Here is a 20,125-nt window from a genome sequence, read left to right on the forward strand (position 1 = left end):
GGGGGAGGCTGTCTGCTCTTTGCCTGTGTCCCTTCCAGAATGGAAGCTCCCTAGGGCAGGGCCTACGTCCCAGGGCCCAGGCGCCCGCCTGCTCTTGTCCAGGTTCCCGGGCTGGCCTCCCGCGTGTGGCCTGCGCTTCTACCCAGCGCCTACGCACACCTGCTGGGTCCTGATTGGTCAGATAATGTCACGTGCCTGCCCTCGACCAATCACGTCAAAAATGGGAGGAGCCTCTTCTGCAGCAACCTAGAGTGGGAGGGGGGAGGCTCCCCAAATCCACGGTTCAGTCCTGGACTCTCCTGAGGCGGCGCCAGAGTCCTTAAGAGCCACCAAAGGCTCCTGGAGCCGCGCCCACCTCTAGGGCGAGAGGAGTGCGCCTGGGGCACCCCTCAGGCCCGGGGCCCCACCTGGCCCCTGCTGCTGCGGGCCTTTTATGCCGCCCCTGTGCTGGCCAGGGAAGGCCGGGTGGCCCCGGGGCCCTGGCTGGGCGGGGGTCTTTGTGGAGGGGCTGCCGACCGCTGGCCCTGTATCTCCCCAGAGCGTCCTGTGGAAAAGGCAGCCCCGGGAACGGGCGTCACCTGGGGAGGCTGAGCGGCCCCCGGCTCCGCCAGGCCAGGCGCAGAGCGCGCTGGTTTCACATCTTCGGGCGGGGTTAGGACAGCGGGAAGGGTTGTGCCTGCACCGTGAGGGGTGGAGGCCAGGCATTCAGAGGGTCGGTGGAACTGCCGCCCCACTTCTGTTGGAGAGTGATGCTCCTTTGGGAAGTTTAGGGGGAAAACAATCAGGTTATTTGCAGCTTCTCTCATTGTGAGCCAGAGGCTCCTGAAACGGGCTGTCCTGACCAGCCGAGGACAGCAAACTCAAGGAGGAGGACTCTGCCCTGCGGCCCCACCCTGCAGACCCCTGTCTGTGTCCCCCCTTACCTCCCTCCACCCTGGGCCCTGCAGCTGATCCCGAGAGGCCTTGGCGACCATCCAGCTGGCAGTGGGAAACGCTCCTGGAGGAGGAAGGGCCCCAGTGGGGACCACGCCCTTCCCTGAGGACAGTGGGGCCGGCCTGGGACAGAGCCCTGAAGCCCCTCAGCCTTGGGGGGCTGGAGCTCAGGACAGGCTGTGGAGGCCAAGGGCGGGTGGGGGAGGAGGTGGCCCAGGACAGGGAGTGCACAGGTCGGGCACACGTCCTTCCCGGCTGTCTAATGGAGCCCAGCACCCACACACTCAGCTGCTAGTGGGGAGGCTCCCTTCCTCCAGGGTCCCACGGGGACAGCAAGCCCAGAGCCTCCCTAGCCCTCCCCGGCTGCCCTCCCACCCCCAGGACCAGTGTGTGGGTGCCCCCATAGCCGAGCTTCCCCGCACCTCACCCTCCCTCTGGCAGCAGGTCCCTGCAGACCGTCCCTCAGCCGTCCTCATCCGGGTGACTTGCCCGGCCTCCCCATCGCCTCGCCTTGCTCTGACCAGCACTTGTGACTGCAGGGGCTCCAGCTCTAGTCTGGCCCCACACTTTGGTTTCTGGGGCGTGCAGAGCAGTGTGGGGGCTGGCAGGCCCAGCTCTGCACCGTGTTCCCGCATCCAGAACGCAGTGGCCCTGACCCCTCGGGACTAAGAAAGGTCACACTCCCTGCCTGGGACAGAGCGTTCTGTCCTCCACCTGGTGGCAGGAGTGTGGCTGGGGTAGGGCTGGGCAGCAGTGCCAGCATGGGGTGCTCGGAGGGGGGCCCAGGGGGTGCAGAGCTAGGGGTCTCAGGAATCAGAAGCAAGGCCCAGGAACCTCCCTGGGAGCTGAGGGACCCGGCAGGTACCCCCACCCCCTCCGCTTCCTGCCCTCCCCCATCCCAGGGCTGGGACCCAGGTGCCCCCACCTTTGGTGGGCAGGATCTGAGGAGGGCCTCATCCCTGGCCAGCCCACCCCCAAGCCCTCTGCACCCACCTCTCCTCCTGTCAGTTCTGAGGAGGAGGGCAAAGGGGGCACACCCCTGGGGAGGGGCGCCTGCCCACTGGAGCCCATAAAGAGATGAGTCTCTGAGGCAGCAGCGCCAATGGCCCTTTCCTTCCTCTGCATCCTGCCAGGATGAGGCCTTGGTGTGCCCTGTGTGTGGCACTCACCCTGCTGAGGGCCCTGGAGGCCCAGACCCCAAATCCCCAGGCAACCATCAGCTCAGTCGTGCAGAGCTTCCGAGAAGACCAGGTCTGGGGCTGGGAGGGAGGGGGAGGCAGCTGACCGGGGTCTAAGTGCAGGGAGAGAGCAGGGCCATGCTGGCCAGCAGGCACCGCAGGGGGAGTCCGGCCCAGCCAGCCCTGCTCTCCAGCACCCCCATGGAGACCCCTGACCTCCAGCAGAAAAGACCCTGGACGGACCTTCCTGGGTCAGCTGTTCCCTTCTGCAACTTCTGTCAATTCTTATGAGGTGGGAACATCTCAGTCTCTCTGCACAGATGGGGAAACTGAGGCTTAGAGAGGCCGGCCACTGGCCAGGGTCACCCTGTCCCTGCCAGACCCACGGCAGCCTCTGGCTCCTGCCAGTGTCGTTGGTGCAGGACCAGCTGGGAGCCACTGCCTGGTGAGGGGGTCCTGGGGCCATTCTGGGCTCTGCCCACCCCAGCTCCCTGCAGTTCCAGGGGGAGTGGTTTGTCCTTGGCCTGGCGGGCAGCGACCATAGGAAGGCAGATAGGTCCCTGCTGAACCCTTTCACTGCAACGTTTGAGCGAAATGAAAAAAGCCGCCTTGAAGTGTCATACGCCATGACCCGGTAAGTGAGGATCCTGGGTCTGTACCCCCAGAAACCCATGGCTCTATGGCTTAGGTCCACCATGAGTCCCCATGCCATGTTCTCCCAAGGCCCTCCTCCTAATGCAAAGTCCAGCACAGGCAGCCAATGACCTCACCTAGCTCTGAGGGCATACACAAAAAAGGGGAGGCATTTACTCAATCACAGACTTGGGAGAGCTCTAGGGCAGATGGATTTCAGGTACAGCTGGATCCAGGAGCTCAAACACTGTGATCATGGCCCCATCACTCTCCCCATCCCCCTTTTAGCTCTTTCTGCCCCAGACTTCTGTTCAGGCAGGTTCTTGCCTCACAGGGATGAGACAGTGGCCCAAGCTGACGTCCTTCTCAAGGTCCCAATTCCAGAAAAGAGGAGCATCCAGGCCAGCCTGGCAGTGACCTCTGATTGACTCTTCTTGAGTCATGTGCTCCTCCTGGGCCAATTGCTGCATCCAGGGTGACAGGCGCTCAGATTGGTCTGCCTGGATGAAGTAGCCACCCCCTGGGGGGGAGAAGTGGGGAACCCTGATGTACCGCCACCGTGAATCCCATGGAATGTGTCAGTCCTCTCTGGGGGACACTGATGCCATGGGGGTTCCTTTACCCTGCCACCCCTCCCGTGGCCCTGGCCTTCCTTGCCCACCTGCCTGGCTGTGTGGAAGGACAGGGCCCCAAGACCTCTTTGGTTCCAAGTAGCGTAAAATAGAAAACTTAAGTGGACCAGCAGTGGCTCCTAGAAGCCGAGAGGGGGATACAGTCCAGCCTCCAGCGGCTACACTCAGCCTCTTGCCCTCGCCCACCAGCGAGCACAGTCGCCCCCCAGCCCTGGAAGCCACCTGCACAGGCTGGGCCCCAGGGGGAGTCTTGGACTCCTGGGGTCATCGGACTTGCCAGGCTCCGGCTGGAGGTCAAATAATTGGGGGGCGGGGGGCAGAGAACCCAGTGCAAATGCGACTCCACTCTGAGGCCCCCACGCAACCTCACCCCTCCCCCACCTGCAGGCCAGACTGCATTTTGTCCTTCTCAAAGCAAGCGTGGTCGCCTGGAGAGGCCCTGCCTAGCTGGGCCTTCCCTGAGGCCTGAGGGCTTCCGGGGAGGGGTCCAAGCCCAGGACAGGGACCCTCCCTCTCGCTTCTCCCCGAAGAGTCTCAGCTCCTGCCTGGCTCAGCAAAGTCCAGGGCTGCTGGCTAGGGGTGCGGGCCGCGGTGCCCAGCCGGGGCCACCCAGCTCTCCCAGAGGGGACATCCCCATCACCGCATAGCCACTGCACTGTCCAGGCTGCGGAGGAGTGGTCACCGGGGAGACTGCGCCGAGGCTGAGAAGGGGTTGGCCACGCTGACAGGCAGGGCTCACACCTCGCTCCCCTGGGAGGGACCTGGGGCAGCCTGAAGGGGCACAGGGTGGAGACACCCTCCCTGGGGAGGGTGGCCAGGCCTCGAGCCTGCTGAGCTCTTCTCATGGCTCCCCATGAGGGTCCCTCCGAACCAAAGGCTGAATCCTCCTCGGGGGCTCCCCTTGGGGCCGCAGGAGGCCGGCAGCCCAGCCAGGTTCCAGAACCTTCCTCCTCTGCCCATCTCTGCCCATCCGCTCCCCGGCCAGGGGCCAGCGCTGTGTCACCTGGTCTTACGTGCTGATTCCAGCGACTCAACCTGGGAAATTCTCGGTGGACAACAGTGGGGGTGAGACAGTGGGAGATGGGGAGGCTGGCATGGAGGGGCCTGCTGGCGGCAGGGACCCTACACTGTGGCTGTGCCCCCCGCCAGTGCCCGGAGCAGACCCTGAGGAGGTGCTGGTGTACGACACCGACTATACCACCTTCGCCCTCATGCTCTCCAGACGCCAGTCGGGCAGCCGGGAGATCCTCAGGGTCAACCTGCTGTGTGAGCCCCTTGCCCTGTGGCCGCAGTGGGGCGGGTGGGCCGGAGGGAGGGGGGGACCAGGCCAGTGCTCCAGGGCCTGGGCCCATGGTGGGTGGGGACACCCAGCACTCACCACCCACTCCCAGCTGCTAAGGGCCACACTGTGTTGGTTGGTCCCCAGGCAGAACGTGGGCGATACAGACCCAGGTGCTGAGCAAGTTTGTCTGCTTGGTCAGAGCTCAGGGCCTCTCAGACAACAACATCGTCTTCCCAGACTTGACAGGTAACAAGCTCCTGGTGGGGCAGGGCCTGGACGGAGGGTGGGCATCTGCCTCTGGGCCTCAGAAGCCCTGTGGGAGCCCAGCGGGTGGGCACAGCCTGTGCTCGGGGTCCGCATGTGGAGTGCTGGTGGTACCCAAGAGTTCAGCCTGAGCTTGAACTGAGGGGTCTCATGGCTCCTTGGTCTCTGCCCCAACTTGGGTCCCTCTGTCCTGGGCCACCTCCTCCCTTCATTCCTGGAGTGTTTCTCAGCATGCCCTGCAAGTGCACAACCACATGCGCACACACTCACAGGCGTGGGCACAGAACACGTGCAGACGTGAACACACAGACATGCAGGGCTCACACACACGCACATACCCACTTACATGTGTGCACAGGGAGAAGTGCACACTCACAAGCATATTCACACCTGCACTCACCTGCATGCTGCTGTGCCTGGAGCCCGGGTCTGCAGTGAGTCTGGGGGCCGGGGTGGGGGGGTGCTTCCTGCGGAGCCTGGGCGGGGGCGGGGCAGCGCCCTGGGGGTCACCTCCCTCAGCTGCTCACTGGCCTCTCCGACCTCAGCCTCTTCCCCTGGAGTGGCCGCGGGCCCCCTCTCTCCCTCCCTCTTGCCCCTTCTCCTCTCCCTTTCCTGAAGCTGCCGTCTGTCTCCCTTGCCTCCTCCTGGCTCTGCCCCCCGCGTCTCTCCTCCATCCTCCATCCCAGGCTCTGTCTTCCCCATCAGACCAGTCAGTCCTTCATGATACCTGTTGAAGGATGACGTGGCTCCTGCCCAACCTGGTCTGGCCTCACTGCCCAGCACTGCCCTTCTCCGCTCTCAACATGAAATAAATGCACCGTATTGGGATATAGGCATATGAGCATCCATGATTTGGAGTGGGGGTGGCACAAATGGGGGGACCCATTGGCCTCATAGGGCCAGGACAGCCCTCTGAGCACACCTATGCCCATCCCCAGCCTGCCAGGCCTGCTGTCCCACTCTGGTCTCCCTGGGGGGCGTGTGTGAGCATTTGTGTGTGTGAATGTGTGTCTTCACAGTGCATTGTGGGTTGTGCAAGGTCATTCCCAGGACAAGGCCCCTCCATCCTCCTCCCTCCATCCCCAGCACCCAGCAGAGTGATTTCACAGACCCCCACCTCCCCACCCCCCCATCAGAGCCCCGGGGCTGCAATAGTGGGGTGAGCTGGGACCCCCCAAACATGAGGAGGCCCCAACACAGATGCCCCCAGCCTGGTGAGGGGGAGATGGGTGTTGGGGACAAGCAGCCCCAGTCCTGACCCCCATTGGGTGTAGGGACACTTCAGGAACAGAGAGCTATGACCCAGGACCCCAACCCCAGCCTGAGCACCCCAACCCCAGTTTGTACACCCCTGGAGGTGGTTGTCAGCACCCCGACAGCCACCCTACCTGCCCATGGGGCAGTGCACTTCACAGCCCTCTGGGTCTCCCGCATCGTGGCCCCCATGGAGCTCCAGGCAGGGGAGGACCAGGGCTCACATGGAACTGACCCCACTAGAGAGCAGAGAGCATCCAGAGAGACCCCTGCTCTGTGCTAACCCTCACCCTCCAGGAACACTCGAACCCTCAGGAAGTGGCCGGTGGGGGGGACTATTTAGAATCCCTCTGAATCGAGACCTTCCTGTCACCCCCTGGGTAATGGAACCTGGTCCCACACATGCTTCCAACTGGGCAGGTTGTAGCTGGGCAGGATCCAGGCAGATTCTGGAATGGGAGGCTGGGTCAGGGAGAGCAGACAGACCAGAAGCATTCCCTGATGACCCAACAAGATCAACCCCTTGATAGACCCAAGTGGCACCACCTATGGCACACAATGCAGTCACAATTTAACGTTCTGTTGTGTATCTGACTCTCCAACAGCACAAGCTCCATGAGGGCAGGCACAGGTCTGCTTTGTCCATCACTGTCCCAAACTCCAAGATGGCACCTGTCACAGAGGAGGCTGTGAACACCTATCTGCTGAATGATGGATGGGTGGATGGTTGTATGGATGGATGATGTGTGGATGGATGGATGGGTGGTGGGTGAATGGATAGGTGGATGCTTGGATGGATGGATGAATGGGATTGAATGGATGGATGGATGGATGGTGGGTAGATGGATGATGGAATGGATAGGTGGATGGGTGCATAGATGAATGGATGGAGGGTTGAATGGATGAATGGATGGGTGGATGGATAGCGGATGGTGGGTGAATGAATAGGTGGATGGATGATGGAATAGTTGGATAAATGGTGGGTACATGGATGGGTGGATGGTTGAATGGATGGATGGATGAATGGATGCATGGATGGGTGGATGGATAGTAGATGGTTAGATGGATGGGTGGATGGGTAGCTGGATGGATGGGTGGTTGAATGGATGAGTGGGTGGATGGATGGTGGGTGGATGGATGGGTGGGTGGATGGATGGACAAGTGGGTGGATGGTTGAATGGCACTCTGTTTGCACCTTGTGTCCAGGTTGAGGAGGCTCAGGTTAAGGGCAATGAGTTTGGTTGTGCCTTGATTGAGCTGAAAGTGTATGGGGACATCCTGTACAATGTGTAATGTTGTGACAAGAACGTGGGCCTAGGGTGGGAAATCCTGGGCCGAGGTCTCGCATGTTTCTGGAGCAACCTTGGGGAGGTAGGAGTGAGGATGGCTATGTCTTTTAACGTAAGGAGCTTGTGGTTGGGTGGTCCTTCCTGAATGAGCCAAGGATTTCAATGGGCTGAGCCGGCTACCAGATGTCCATGCACCAGGGTCCCCAAGGCAGCAGTCTTGCTCTCCTGCCTCACTCCCCTGCATTGGCCCACACCCTGCTGACCCATGGTGTTCTCCATGGCAGGGCTCACCCTGCAAAGCCAGGTGAGCCCTCACCAGCCCAGGGCCTGGGCCATGCAGGGGACAGCAGCTGGGTGGGGTTCAGGCACAGGGTCCAGGCAGAGAAGGGAGGAAGGGCCCCACCCTGCAGCAACAATGTGGGGGGACTTCTCAGGCCACATTCTCCCCCATAATCCTGCACGGTCCTGCGAGGGAGGGCCTCTTCAGTTCTTCGGCACAGATGGGGAAACCGAGGTTCAGGAATGCTGGCTGGCCGCTTGGAAGACTCATCTGGTCTTCCACCTCCAGCCCTCCCCCAGTGGTGGGTCTGTGGTTCACTCTCAGCCTGGCAGGGAACCACCATCTTGCCTGTAAGCTATGACCATATGCAGGTGGGAGCTGCCTCCTTCCAGGCACTTGGCTACACCCTCAGGCAGTAGCCAGCTCCCTGGACACAGGCACAAGCAGAGAAGGACACCTGGATCACAGGACTGCTTGCCTTTCCCAGTTCTCATAACTGCAGGGCACCGGGCAGGGGGCCTCCAGGCCTGGCTGAATCCAGGCCTTGCTGCCCTCTGTCGGCTCCGCCAGTCCTGACTGCAGAGAGCTGTGCATTCCCGTGGACTCGCCTGGCTCCCCCAAACAGGTTGCGGGGACATCTGTCTCCCGGCCGCTCTCAGTCCTGGACAGAGGCCTCGTCCCTCTGTAGTAGTCAGGCAGCCCCTCCACACAGCCCTTTCCGCTTGGGTGGTGTGGCTCTCTGGTCATGAGCCCCGGGGCCTGCCCTGCCCGCTGCAGCCCCTGGCTTAACCCCTCTCCCTGGCCCACCTCCGAGGGTGCTGTCTCTTCCTGCCTGAACAGCCCTCCCTATCCACCCACTCAGGGAAGGGGCTGTGAGGGAACAGTGTGGCACTGAGACCAGGCAGGACCAGGACTGTTTGCCCAGCGTGAGAGCCCAGCCAGAGGTCCAGAGCAAGACACGGAGCCAGGGAGGGCGGCCCTGCCTGCTGCCCACTGCCCGCCTGCTGGGGGCCTCCTGCTGGCCTTGCTCCCGCCTGAGCACGGCCCGGCCCTTAGGGCCCCGCTGGCGGCCAGAGGGAGTCTCTTTCCCGTGGCCTGAGTGGAGCCTCTCATCTGGGCTGCCCCTTCCCCCAGGGCAGGGTCAGCGGAAGGGGCGGGAGCAGGTGGGCTGTCTGTGACCCTGGGCTGGCCTTCATCCCCCGGTGCCTGCCCGGGTGGTGGGAGGGGGCCCTTCCCTGAATCTATCCCATGGAGCAGGCGCTCCACCTATGCCCCCCTGTAGGCCAAGAGCCAGCCAAGGATGGCCGGGGGGCGGGTGGGGCACAGATGCTCAGGCCCCGAGGGGACAGAGCCAGGGCCAGGTAGGGAGGGACGGGCAAGGCTGAAGCCAAAGGAGCTGATCCTGGCCTTCGGCTGCCTGGTTTGTCACCGTGGGAGGACAGCAGATGGCTCATTTAAAAGTCTGAAGTGCAATTTGTGACTCTGAGCTGCTCAAGTGTGTGGGCCCCCTGTGGACCCCCACTCCGGACCCCCCTAGTGGCCTCAGTCCCTGTGGTGTCCTCAGCAGGGGGATAGGGAGGAGGGTCCCCACCTCTCAGTCACAGGCAGGACTTGGAGCCCTGGGGGATGCCCCCAGCCACCCCTGCCTCCTACCCAGCCCTGTCCTCTGAGGGCGGGGGCCCCTGCCGTTCCCAGGGAGGGGGTGTGATGTGGGGGGCCCCTGGCCCAGCAGGCCCAGCAGGCCCAGGTGGCCTGACTCAGGCGAAAGTCAAGACAGAGCCCTGGGGTCGATACGGCCGCCCCTGTGGGCTGAGTGTCGCCACAGCTGCCTCGCTCGCTGGCTGCCCGGGACACCCCCTGGGCCCATCCTGTCTGCAGCCTCTCTGAGCCTGGGGAGAGCGGATGTGCTGCTGGCTGGACGTCCCTCCCCTGCTCTTGGTGGCATGGCCACCAACCTGTCCCAGGTCATGCAAATCGGTCACCAGCCTGTCCCTAGGACGTGCGACTCTCTCTTCAAGACCTTGCTTCGTTCATTAACTTTTTTACTGTTCTTTTAGAAGTTAACCTGGAGGTTATGAGGTCATCCTTGACTTATTAACGTCAAAGATAAATTACCATGTTTACTGTCTTCTGGGCAATTATTTACCACACTTTAGGTCCATTTATTCCTCTGAGATTTTGTTCTGTTTTTGTCCTCACGTATTTTAATTCTACGTACGTCTTTCCCCCTAAGAGACCCCGTGGGGTGACCGACCACGGCCGCTGGGGGCGCCTCCCGGCTGAGGCTCTCTGCCCCACCCTCCCTCCGGTGGGGCCTCCACGCGCGCCATTTGCCTTCTGGCTGAAGACGTCCTTTAGGATTTTTTTCAGTTGTAAATCTGTTGCTGATGAATTCCTTTGGATTTTATTTGTCTGAAAAAGCCCTTATTTAGTCTTCATTTCTAAAGCGTGAACCCTACTGAAGTATTTTGACACACGCTAAATGGACACAATTTAATCACACACTTTGATGAGTTCTGACAAATGTGGACACCTGTGTAAACACAGCCTTAATCGAGATACAGAACGTTCCGCCCCCCAGACAGCTCCTTGGTGCCCATTTGCAACTAGTCCCCACTGCTCCCCAGGCCCCGTGGCCACGGGTCTCATTCCTGTCCCTCTGGAAGAGTGTGGCCTGATTTGGAATCACACGGTATGTAGCCTTGTGTGTCACACAGGCCCAGGGCCACTCCACCCCAGGTTGCTCTGAGGCCAAAGGATGGCTACGTCCACCTCTCGACCGAAGCCACCCCACTGCGGGGAGAGCCTCCGGCCGGGAGTGGGTCATGAGGGTAAAGACACGTCCGGGCTGCAGCAGGGTCTCGGCTTCCCGCCCACACATTTGGCAGAGTGGCCCCCTCTCTGAGGGAACAGAGAGAAAGTGTCACCACGAGATGCTCCCTAAAGAAAACCCTAAAGGACGTGCTTTAGGGAGAAGGCGTGACCCCAGCGGCTGGGCCTGAGGCACAGTGGGAACGAGGAGCAGAGAAAGCAGTAAACAGGTGGCCAATCGAAAATCAGCGTGGGCTGTGGAAAACCATAATAATAAGGTTTAGGGGGTTAAACGGATAGAATTCTAGAACACGACGATAACCGTGACATATGGAAGGAGGGCAAGGCGTCAGTTTGACTTTGTTGAGTTAAAGCTGTTCATTCTAATGTTGACCATAACGACTAAAAGAATATATATATATATACTCATTTATATACACACATCCGTATATAGGTATACACACATATATACATATAACCAAATAGATACACATACACACACGTATATATCCCACATTAGTAGAAAGGAAACGATGAAAAATAATCCAAAAGAAATGTCGGGGCAGCCCAGGGGCGCAGCAGTTAAGTGCACACATTCTGATTTGGTGGCCCGGGGTTTGCTGGTTCGGATCCCGGGTGTGGACACGGCACCACTTGGCAAGCTATGCTGTGGCAGGCATCCCACATATAAAATAGAGGAAGATGGGCACAGATGTTAGCTCAGGGCTGTCTTCCTCAAAAAAAAAAAAGGAAAAGAAAAAGAAATGTCAAGAAGGTGAGAACAGGTGGGAAAAATAGAAAGCACAAAATAAGATGGTGCATTTAAACCCCAATATGTTAGTTATTACATTAAACAAAATTAACTAAATGCACCTCTTAAAATAAAAAGCTGATCAGACAGTATTTTTAAAAAATCTATGATGTGCTGTTTTATAAAAGAAACATTTAAGACATAAGGGTACAGAAATGTTAGGAGTTAAAGGAAAGAAAAAGATTCCCTAGGTTAATACTAATCCAGTGAAAGTTATCATAATATAAGACAAAACAGACGTTAAGGCATGAGAATTACTAGTGAATAAAAAGGTTATTTCAGGGGCCGGCTCCGTGGCCGAGTGGTTAAGTTCGCACCCGGCTCTGGCAGCCCGGGGTTTCGCCAGTTCAGATCCTGGGCAACAACACGGTACCACTCGTCAGGCCACGCTAAGGCAGCATCCCACATACCACAACTGGAAGGACCCACAACTGAAAATACACAACTATGTACCAGGGGGTTTTGGGAAGAAAAAGGAAAAATAAAATCTTTAAAAAAAAAAAAAGGTTATTTCATGATGATAGTAGAATCGATCTAGCAAGAACATACAAGAATTTCAAATTTGTGTGCAACTAATTATATGGCCTCAAAAAACAAAAGCAAAAATTAACAGAATCACAGGGACACACAAATCTAGAATTTTTGTGGGGGGCTCTTTATCCACCTCCCTAAGGAAATAACATCAGCAGCTGGGGGCAAAATCAGTGAGGATACAGAGATTTCAGTGACCTGGCTGCAGAGAGAGCACGGCACTCACAGCGATAGGACACACTGCTCACCAAGCACACAAGTAAATCTTTTTCAACAGCTTTGTTGAGGCAAAACTGACACACCACAAACTGCACACATGTAAAGTGGACAATTTGATAAGTTTCAGTATGCGTATCTGCCTGTGAAACCACTGCCATAATGAAGGTAGGAAAAGTGTCTGTCACCCCAAACGTTCCTTAGACCCTCCCCCTACACCCACTGCTGTCTGTCGCCATGGATTGGTTTGCATTTTCTAGAGTTTCCCATAAGTGGAGGCTTACAGTACATACTCTTTTTCTGCCTTCTTTCACTCAGAAAAAATGACCTTGTGATTCAGTGGTTCATTTATTTTTTATTGCTGAGTAGTATTCCACTGCATGGATGTGTCGTGATCCGTTTAAGTGCCCAGCTCTTGATGTTCATTTTGAGTGTCTCCAGTTTTTGAGTACTACAAATAAAGCAAGCCCACATAGGCATTTACAAAAACTGACTGTCTACTAGGCCATAAAGCAAGTCTCAATAAATAGAAGGATAAAGTGGAAGAGTGTGTTATCTGACCACAAAATAATTGTATTATAAATCAAATCTTAAAAGAAAATCCCCACGTCTAGAAATTAAGAAATGCACTTCTAAACAGCTGATGAGCTGTTGGATGATGATGATGGAAATTAGAACATATTTTGAACTAAACAAAATAAAAAATACTTCATATCAAAACTTGCAAAATGTACCTAAAGCTGTACCAGAAGAAGTCGTAGCCTTCACATGCACGTGTTATCAAAGAGGCTGGAGGGGCTGGCCCCGTGGCTGAGTGGTTAAGTTCGCATGCTCTACTTCGGCGGCCCAGGATTTCACCAGTTCGGATCCTAGGCGAGGACATGGCACTGATCGTCAGGCCACGTTGAGGCGGCGTCCCACCTGCCACATCTAGAAGGACCCACAACTAAAAAAAATATACAACTATGTACCTGGGGGCTTTGGGGAGAAAAAGGAAAAATTAAAAAAAAATTTTAAAAAAGAGGCTGGAGAATGGATTACCCAGCTCAGTCAAGAAATCTTAAAAAGAATAACAAACAAACCCCAAAGATGTCTAGGGAGGAAATAATGAAGAGCAGCAGTAACTGAGATGGAAAGCCATAGAGGAGATGAGCAAAGTCACAGGTAGTTTTCTGAAAAGGCTAAAAAAATGGACAAATCTCCAGCAAGACTGATTAAGTGAAGGAAATAAGGCAAGAAGGAAGGAGAGAGCGAGAGAGGGAGAGGGAGGGAGCAAGAGAAACGGTGCATAGATCCAATAATATAAACAGAAGAGACAACATCACCACAGAGCCTGAAAAATTATAACGATAAGAAGATATTGTGGACGTATGCATGGACCCCAAATGGAGTATTGAGATGAAACGGGAAAATTCTAAAAAATCAAAACACCTACTAAACCGTCAGAAGAAAAAAATCTGGAGGCAGGGAAGTCTGCGAGGTGGTGCCAAGGATGCAGGCAGAAACCCAGCTGCTGAGAGGCTGCTGAACTCTGCGGGACAGGAAGCCTCTCCCGAGGGTGCTACTGAACTCAGCAGGGTGGTTGAGGCTCTGAGGTCACCAGAGGACCCTCTGTGGGAGGAGCACCGGGAGGGTTAGAAGAGAAAGGAGACATTCCAGAATCAGGAAGGAAAGCCTTTCCCCCTCAGCGTCCCCAGCCCCTCCATCAACATCATGCCGGGTGGCAAAGAAGTGTTTACAGGGCCTTGTAAACGGAGGGCTACAAGGGGTGGATTTGGAGCTGGGAGGCACTAAATCAAGAAATGGCACAGCCACCTCTTTGGCTTCACTGCTTCCTCACGCTCCCTTCCATGCACAACTGAACTTTAAGGCAACAATAACAAATGATTATTTCCACCTAACAAGATATGGCAATCCCTGGCACAGATGAAGAAAGCGTTCGCCCTTTTCCTAAAATGACGAGCTGCACAGTCCTTTCAACTTAAAAAGCAAATTCACCTGTTGTTTTATCTTAAAAGGAGTTTATTTGGGAATAGCCGGAAGAATTGCAGTTCAGGATGTACATGCTACAGCGAACCACAGGCAAACACAGAGAACAAAGGAAGCAGCTACTTTTATAGAGATAAAGGAGGAGAGGGCAGGGCTGCTCTAAAGGAAAGTCTACTGGGGAGAGGATCACATCAGGGAGGCAGTGGCTTCGCATTGGCTGAGCTGCAGTGGTTCTGATTGGCTGAGCTGAAGCATTTCTGATTGGCTGGACTGCAGCATTTCTGATTGGCTGAGCTGTGGCATTTCTGATTGGTAGGGCTGCATCATTTGCAATTAGCTGGGCTGTGGCATTTCTGATTGGCTGGGCTGCAACGTTTCTGATTGGCTAGGTTGTGGCATTTCTGATTGGCTGGGCTGCAGTGTTTCTGATTGGCTAGGTTGTGGCATTTCTGACTGGCTGGGCTGCAGTGTTTCTGATTGGCTGGGCTGTTGCATTTCTTATTGGCTGGGCTGCAGTGTTTCTGATTGGCTGGGCTGTGGCGTTTCTGATTGGCTGGGCTGTTGCATTTGTGATTGGCTGGGCTGCAGTGTTTCTGATGGGCTAGGTTGTGGCATTTCTGATTGGCTGGGCTGCAGTGTTTCTGATTGGCTGGGCTGCGGCGTTTCTGATTGGCTGGACTGTTGCATTTGTGATTGGCTGGGCTGCAGTGTTTCTGATTGGCTGGGCTGTTGCATTTCTGATTGGCTGGGCTGCAGCGTTTCTGATTGGCTAGGTTGTGGCATTTCTGATTGGCTGGGCTGCAGTGTTTCTGATTGGCTGGGCTGTTGCCAGGTGGGAGAGAAGTCTTCCCTCAGAGGTAAAGTGGTTGTACTTCCGGTTTGGAGTGACTGAGGTTGTGCTGGGGCCGGGGCTGCCCTGCGGGCCTCCCTGCACAGCGTAGTTAGGTGTCTTTAATTTCCACAGTACCAATAGACACCTGGCCCATTGCTGGGCTGTGTCATTTCCTTCTCAAATTCAGTCACCCTCCTGTTGAATATCTTGTTTCCAAAAAATGAAATCGTGGAGTTAATCTCCAACAACTTGTATATAAAACAATACTGGGAAGAAGGAAAAAGAATACACAAATGGCACATGTACAAGTACACACATATTACAAGCAAAGAGAAGATGCCAAGCTACTGCAGTCCCCATTCCTGTAACGTCACAGAGACACAGCTGACACACAGGCTTCCCTTCCTCCACTCACGCTGTTTCCTGCCCTCAGCTGGCTGAGGTCTTACCCGATAGAGCCACCACGTCTTGATTCCCACGGGCGCTGAGTCAATGGCCCTTCCGTTTGGGGCTGTAGTTTCCATCAGCCTTTGCTACAGGCATGACGCCCTGAGTGGCCTTCCAGGAGTTCCTGCTTCCCCACAGCCCTCACCCTCATTCTACACAGAAAACCACCCTCCCCTTGCTGATTGGGATCAGTCACTCAAGCCAGTAGAGGAATCCCTTTTTCCACTTGCCACTTCAGTGGCAGAACGGGTGGAAGCCACATTTTCCAATTCAGTTATCGTGTCCCCTGGTGGGGGCAGAGCTGAGAGTTGCCTGGACAGGAAGTGGGTCATTGGATATATTAGTGAGAGAGCCCCTCCCGCAGTGCCCCGTGGCTCCCAGCCCTCTGTCGCTGGCTCTGGGGGAGACAATACTTTATTCATATTCATGTACATGTTCTCGGATTGAAAACGTTCTGCATCGTGCCCCACTGTCACTGTAATTAGTCCTCAGAAAGCCAGCCCATGGCTCCGGGGACAGGCACTCGTGAGGATGGGGACTGCCATGCAGGTACTCACTCTGCGTGCGTCCCTTCTATGCAGAATTAGGAGATCAGAGCAAAGCCATGCAGAAGGCCGGGACATCAGTAAAATATCCTGTGGGTCCATGGCGGTGGACGTGCGCCCGCCCTGCACAGCCTGACTGTCAAATGCACGCAGGGCCAGGAAAGGGCAGGGAGGCAGTGCCCAGCCCAACTCGTCCCCCATGCCTCCCTCCATGCCCTGTGACCAAGCGTGCCGGGCCCTGAGCGTGTGGGGTCACGGGATTGGGGTTCTGGGGGGCACAGGCCAGATTGCAGGCTGAAGGTGGGGGTAGTGTCACAGAGGAGAGGCCCAGGCTGTGGGGATAGGGGACTCACCAAGAAGCCCTGGCCCCGCTCCTCTCCTCTTGGGCCCCACAGGGATGGGGACTGTGGGAAGACTGGAGTGCAGACCAGGCAGGGCTCGTCCTGGAACGTCGGCCCATGAGGAGTGGCAATGGGACCTGGGAGGGCCGCTGGCTGGAGCTGTGCAGCTGTCCCGCCAACGCCCAGCCCACGCTGAGGCCCTGTGGGCAGCCGTGTCAAGTGTCTTTATCCTGGCCCAAGAGCTCTGTCACCATCTGGGCCTGCTGGGCCCAGGACCAGTCCCCTGGGGCTTCCAGAGCTGACGGCCTGTTTTCTGGAGGAGCAGGGGTGGGAGCACGTGGGCTGGGGTGACCGGGGTACAGGAGGATCTGAGTGGTTGGCTTGTGGACAGGACCTGTGGGTGCAGAGCTGAGCTGGAGCCCTTCCCACCTCCGTCCCTGGCCTGTGCTCTTCCTCCTGCGTCTGGAGGCCTCATCCCCACTCTGGGCCCTGGGAAGGATCTCTTCCCATAGCCCCCACAGTGGGTAACTTGGGGCTGGTTGCCTGGGTCCCCAAAAGTCACCCCATGGCCCCCAAGCATACACACAATGAGGACACAGGGCCCCTGGGAGGATGGTGCCACATGTTTGGGGGACACACATGCTGCCTGGGGCCACCCAGTCACAGGGTGACTGAGGGGTGGAGATGTTTGAGGGAGGTCCCTCTGTTCATCTTTGGGAAGGACCAGGAGATCTGGCCTCCTGGTTTCCAGGACTTTCCGTGTGTCTGAGACACCTCTGCTCAGAAGAGAGAGGAGCAGAAGCTGTGTTGGGGGGAATTTTGTGAAGCGGCAGCCCAGACCCCAGGTGGGGGCCACAGGGCAGGGTCCTGGGACATGGGCTGGGTAAGGCCTCCGTGGAAGGGACTCCCCCAAGCTGTCCACCTCTACGGCCCTCTGACCTGGCCAGGGAGCCAGGCAGAGGGGCTTAGACCCCAGCATGGAGGGCTCCCCCCAGTGTGAGCCGACAGGTCCTTAAGAGCTAGAGGAAGGGGACAGATCCTGGGTGGGTGGAGAGACTTGCCACCAATCTAGCAGGCAGGGCCTTCCCTAGCCCAGCACCCCAGAGCACCCCGGAGCCATCATGCCTCTTCCTTCATTGCTGGTGGGGTCGCTGGAGAAGGCTTCGAGGCCAGGGTGTCCGGTGGCCAGAGCTCAGCCTGCACATCAGGGGTCAGGGTGTCCCGAGCCTGGCAGGGGCAGCTCTGCTGGACTGAGGGGCTTTGGGAAGGAGTCAGGAAGGGGTCTAGCCGAGTGTAAACTGCATCCAGAGCTGGTCCCAGGCCATCTGCAGCCATCTGGCCGCCCCAGGAGGGCAAAGGCCTGGGCCCCGCATGGCTTTTCCTCAGGGCCAGTGAGCTATGGCCAGCCACAGTTCCTGGCCACCCTGAACTGGCCCTTGGCAGGTCCACTGCGTTTGTCCAGCATTCCCCACCACCCATGGCCGACAGTGAGACAGGGGTGCACACGGGGGCTCCCCCTCAGGAGGCCGTCCTGGGGACCACCCCTGGTGTCCTCTGGGCAGACTGGACACAGGACTGGGCTCGAGGGGAGGGGCTCAGAGAGGGAGATCGTGGGCTCTGGCCACCGCAGAGCCAGCCTGGGGACAGAGGCCTGGGCATCTGCAGGAGCACAAGGGAGGGTCTGACCCCTCACTTCCCTTCCTGGGCGGGAAAGCTACAGTTTCGCAGGCCGCTGGGAGGACGTGGAAGCGTTGTCTCCACTGTGCACTTGCACACGTACACACACGTGCACACACACGTGCACACATGCACAGGTGCGTGCACCACCGTGCCTCTGTTCTGTGACAAGTGTCTTCTGTGTTTCTCTGGGAAGATCCCCACGGCGGGATGCTGGGGCCAGCATCGGGGAGGAATGCGCTGGAGGGAAGCTATTTTGTTTTGAAGGAAGTTATCTTATTTCTTATGTTCGTGGGATTAACCGGGAGTTGGGTTTTTTCCACCGTTATCAGTTGCCAGGACTCTGAGACCCTGGACAGCAGATGTCCCTGAAGCAACTGCGCACTTCAGCGGGCTCCCGCGGCTCGTCCCATGCGGGGGACCCGGCTGCACGGCACAAGCTGCCCTTCAGCTGTTGGCTGGGGGCTGGCGGAAGGCCCGGGGCTGGACGGGCAGGAAGACTCTGCCCTGGGAGGCGGCTCAGGTCGCCTGGTTCCAGGGCAGCCTCAGACCCCACGCTGGGGGGGCGGATACGACTGGCCTTGTCTGGGGTCCCCCCACACACCCACCTTCCCCTCCATCTCTGGGGCCTCCCTCAGTTGTGTACCTGGTCCCACCTCGCCATGCCAGTGAGACCCTCCAGAGCGGCATCTGCAGCTCCCTGTGCCCCCACCCCCACCCCGGCCTGGCGCCGCGGGGGGTGCAGTGGGCAGGGTGGCTCCAGGGCTCCGCCCGAGAGGTCCCCTGCTCCTAGAGCCCTTGGGAACAGCTCAGAGCTGCGGGCTGCGGCTCACCGGAGGCGGGGAGGGGCCGGGGCAGCGCGGGCAGGTGGATGCGGCCCTTCTCCTCCCCACCCTCCAGTGTGGTTTTGCAGATAAACGTGCTCAGAAGCCTGAGCCTGGCAGATCCGTTTCTTTGTGAGGATGGGAGGGGCACAGTGAAGCAAGGACACCCTCCCCGCCCCCGCCCCCGGGCTGGGGGAGGAGCCTCGTCATCCTTCAACAGGTTCCCGGATGACAGATGGAGGATGGGGATGGGGATGGCCTGACCAGCCTGATGGGGGAGACAGAGCCTGGGATGGAGGATGGAGGAGAGACGCGGGGACACCGCCGGGGAGCGGCAAGGGAGACAGACGGCAGCTTCAGGGAGGAGGAGAAGAGGAGGGGCAGGAGGCAGGGAGAGAAGGGGCCCCCAGGCTCTGGAGGGGAAGCGGCTGAGGTGGGGGAGGCGGGGCTCCTCAGGAAGCCCCTGAGTGCCCCCAGACTCAGGCAGCCCTGCACAGTTCTCTGAAAAACAGAGCAGCCATGAGGCGAGCCACGTGTGTGTGCACATAGGTCGGTGTGCAGGTGTGTGCACGTGCATGCGCGCGTGCTCATGGATGTGTGCATGAGGGTGTGTCCCCAGGAGGGGGGTTCGTGGGCCCCACCTAGGTAGGGATGGCAACTGACCTGACTTGGTTTCAAGCCGGGGGGAAAGGGCAGGTAGGACCAGTCCCTGCAGCCCCCCAGCAGAGATGAGGGTCTCCCTCTGCCTGGGCTCAGAGAGGTACCAGCTCCCAGAGGTGCTGCTGTCACCCTCACACAGAGGCCGTGACCTCAAAGCCATGGTCTGCATTCAGCTTGAAAGTGGTAGAGGACATGGTGGTCTTCCCGTCTGTCTTCCTGTGGGTGCTGCCCCCCAGGCTGAGGACGAACCACTGCCCCTGGAACCCCAGCGGGCTGAGGACGGGCAGGGCCTCCTCCAGCCCTGCCCTGGGTTCCCTGGGCTCAGGAGCCCCCTTCCTGGCAGCAGGGCCCCAGGCTGGACCTGCACTGATGACAGCCCCAGGAGCCGGAGGCTGGGAAGGCTGCCCTGGGTCTGGTGGGGATGAGTGACCTTGGCCACGGCTGGCCTCTCTGGGTGGGGCTCACCCTGCTGCTGCAGAGACGGTCAGGTCAGTGCCCTCTGCCCACTGCCACCCACTGCCACCTGGGGTCCTTCTGGGAGCCTGACACAGACCCTCCCCAGGCCCCCACCTACCCTATCCTTCTCCAGGTCAGGCTGTGGTGGGAGACAGCCCAGGCACTTGTCATGGGCCGAGGTCAGAGTCTGCAGAGCCCCCAGCAAGGCCAGCCCCACCCACAGGGCGCCCAGGGACCCCA

At 58.2% G+C, this 20,125-nt stretch overlaps 1 protein-coding gene across 4 annotated transcripts; it reads left to right on the forward strand.

Moving 5' to 3' along the window:
- Window positions 1-1,172: 1,172 nt before the first annotated feature.
- Window positions 1,173-11,249, forward strand: LCN12 (lipocalin 12). Of its 4 annotated transcripts, XM_070250442.1 has the most exons (7): window positions 1,173-1,794; window positions 2,067-2,184; window positions 2,609-2,745; window positions 4,290-4,441; window positions 4,526-4,642; window positions 4,803-5,356; window positions 5,609-11,249. In XM_070250442.1, the coding sequence occupies exons 2-6, from the start codon at window positions 2,068-2,070 to the stop codon at window positions 5,051-5,053; spliced, it is 774 nt and encodes a 257-aa protein (XP_070106543.1). In that variant the 5' UTR covers window positions 1,173-1,794; window position 2,067; the 3' UTR covers window positions 5,054-5,356; window positions 5,609-11,249. The 4 variants fall into 4 exon arrangements, with proteins under 4 accessions (XP_070106543.1, XP_070106544.1, XP_070106545.1 ...); XM_070250443.1 differs by lacking the exon at window positions 1,173-1,794 and having other exon boundaries at window positions 1,857-2,184; window positions 4,803-4,904; XM_070250444.1 differs by lacking the exon at window positions 1,173-1,794 and having other exon boundaries at window positions 1,861-2,184; window positions 4,803-4,904; window positions 5,628-11,249.
- Window positions 11,250-20,125: the final 8,876 nt, after the last annotated feature.

Source organism: Equus caballus, chromosome 25, assembly GCF_041296265.1.
Source record: "Equus caballus isolate H_3958 breed thoroughbred chromosome 25, TB-T2T, whole genome shotgun sequence".
NCBI classification, from domain to species: Eukaryota; Metazoa; Chordata; class Mammalia; order Perissodactyla; family Equidae; genus Equus; species Equus caballus.

What these genes read in the sequence shown, in the direction of transcription:
- LCN12 (XM_070250442.1), top strand. Translation starts at nt 2,068, where the DNA reads ATGAGGCCTTGGTGTGCCCTGTGTGTGGCACTCACCCTGCTGAGGGCC. An exon ending in AGAGCTTCCGAGAAGACCAG is followed by an intron (nt 2,185 to 2,608) that starts GTCTGGGGCTGG and finishes AGCTCCCTGCAG; the next exon opens with TTCCAGGGGGAGTGGTTTGT. An exon ending in CCTCAGGGTCAACCTGCTGT is followed by an intron (nt 4,643 to 4,802) that starts GTGAGCCCCTTG and finishes GTTGGTCCCCAG; the next exon opens with GCAGAACGTGGGCGATACAG.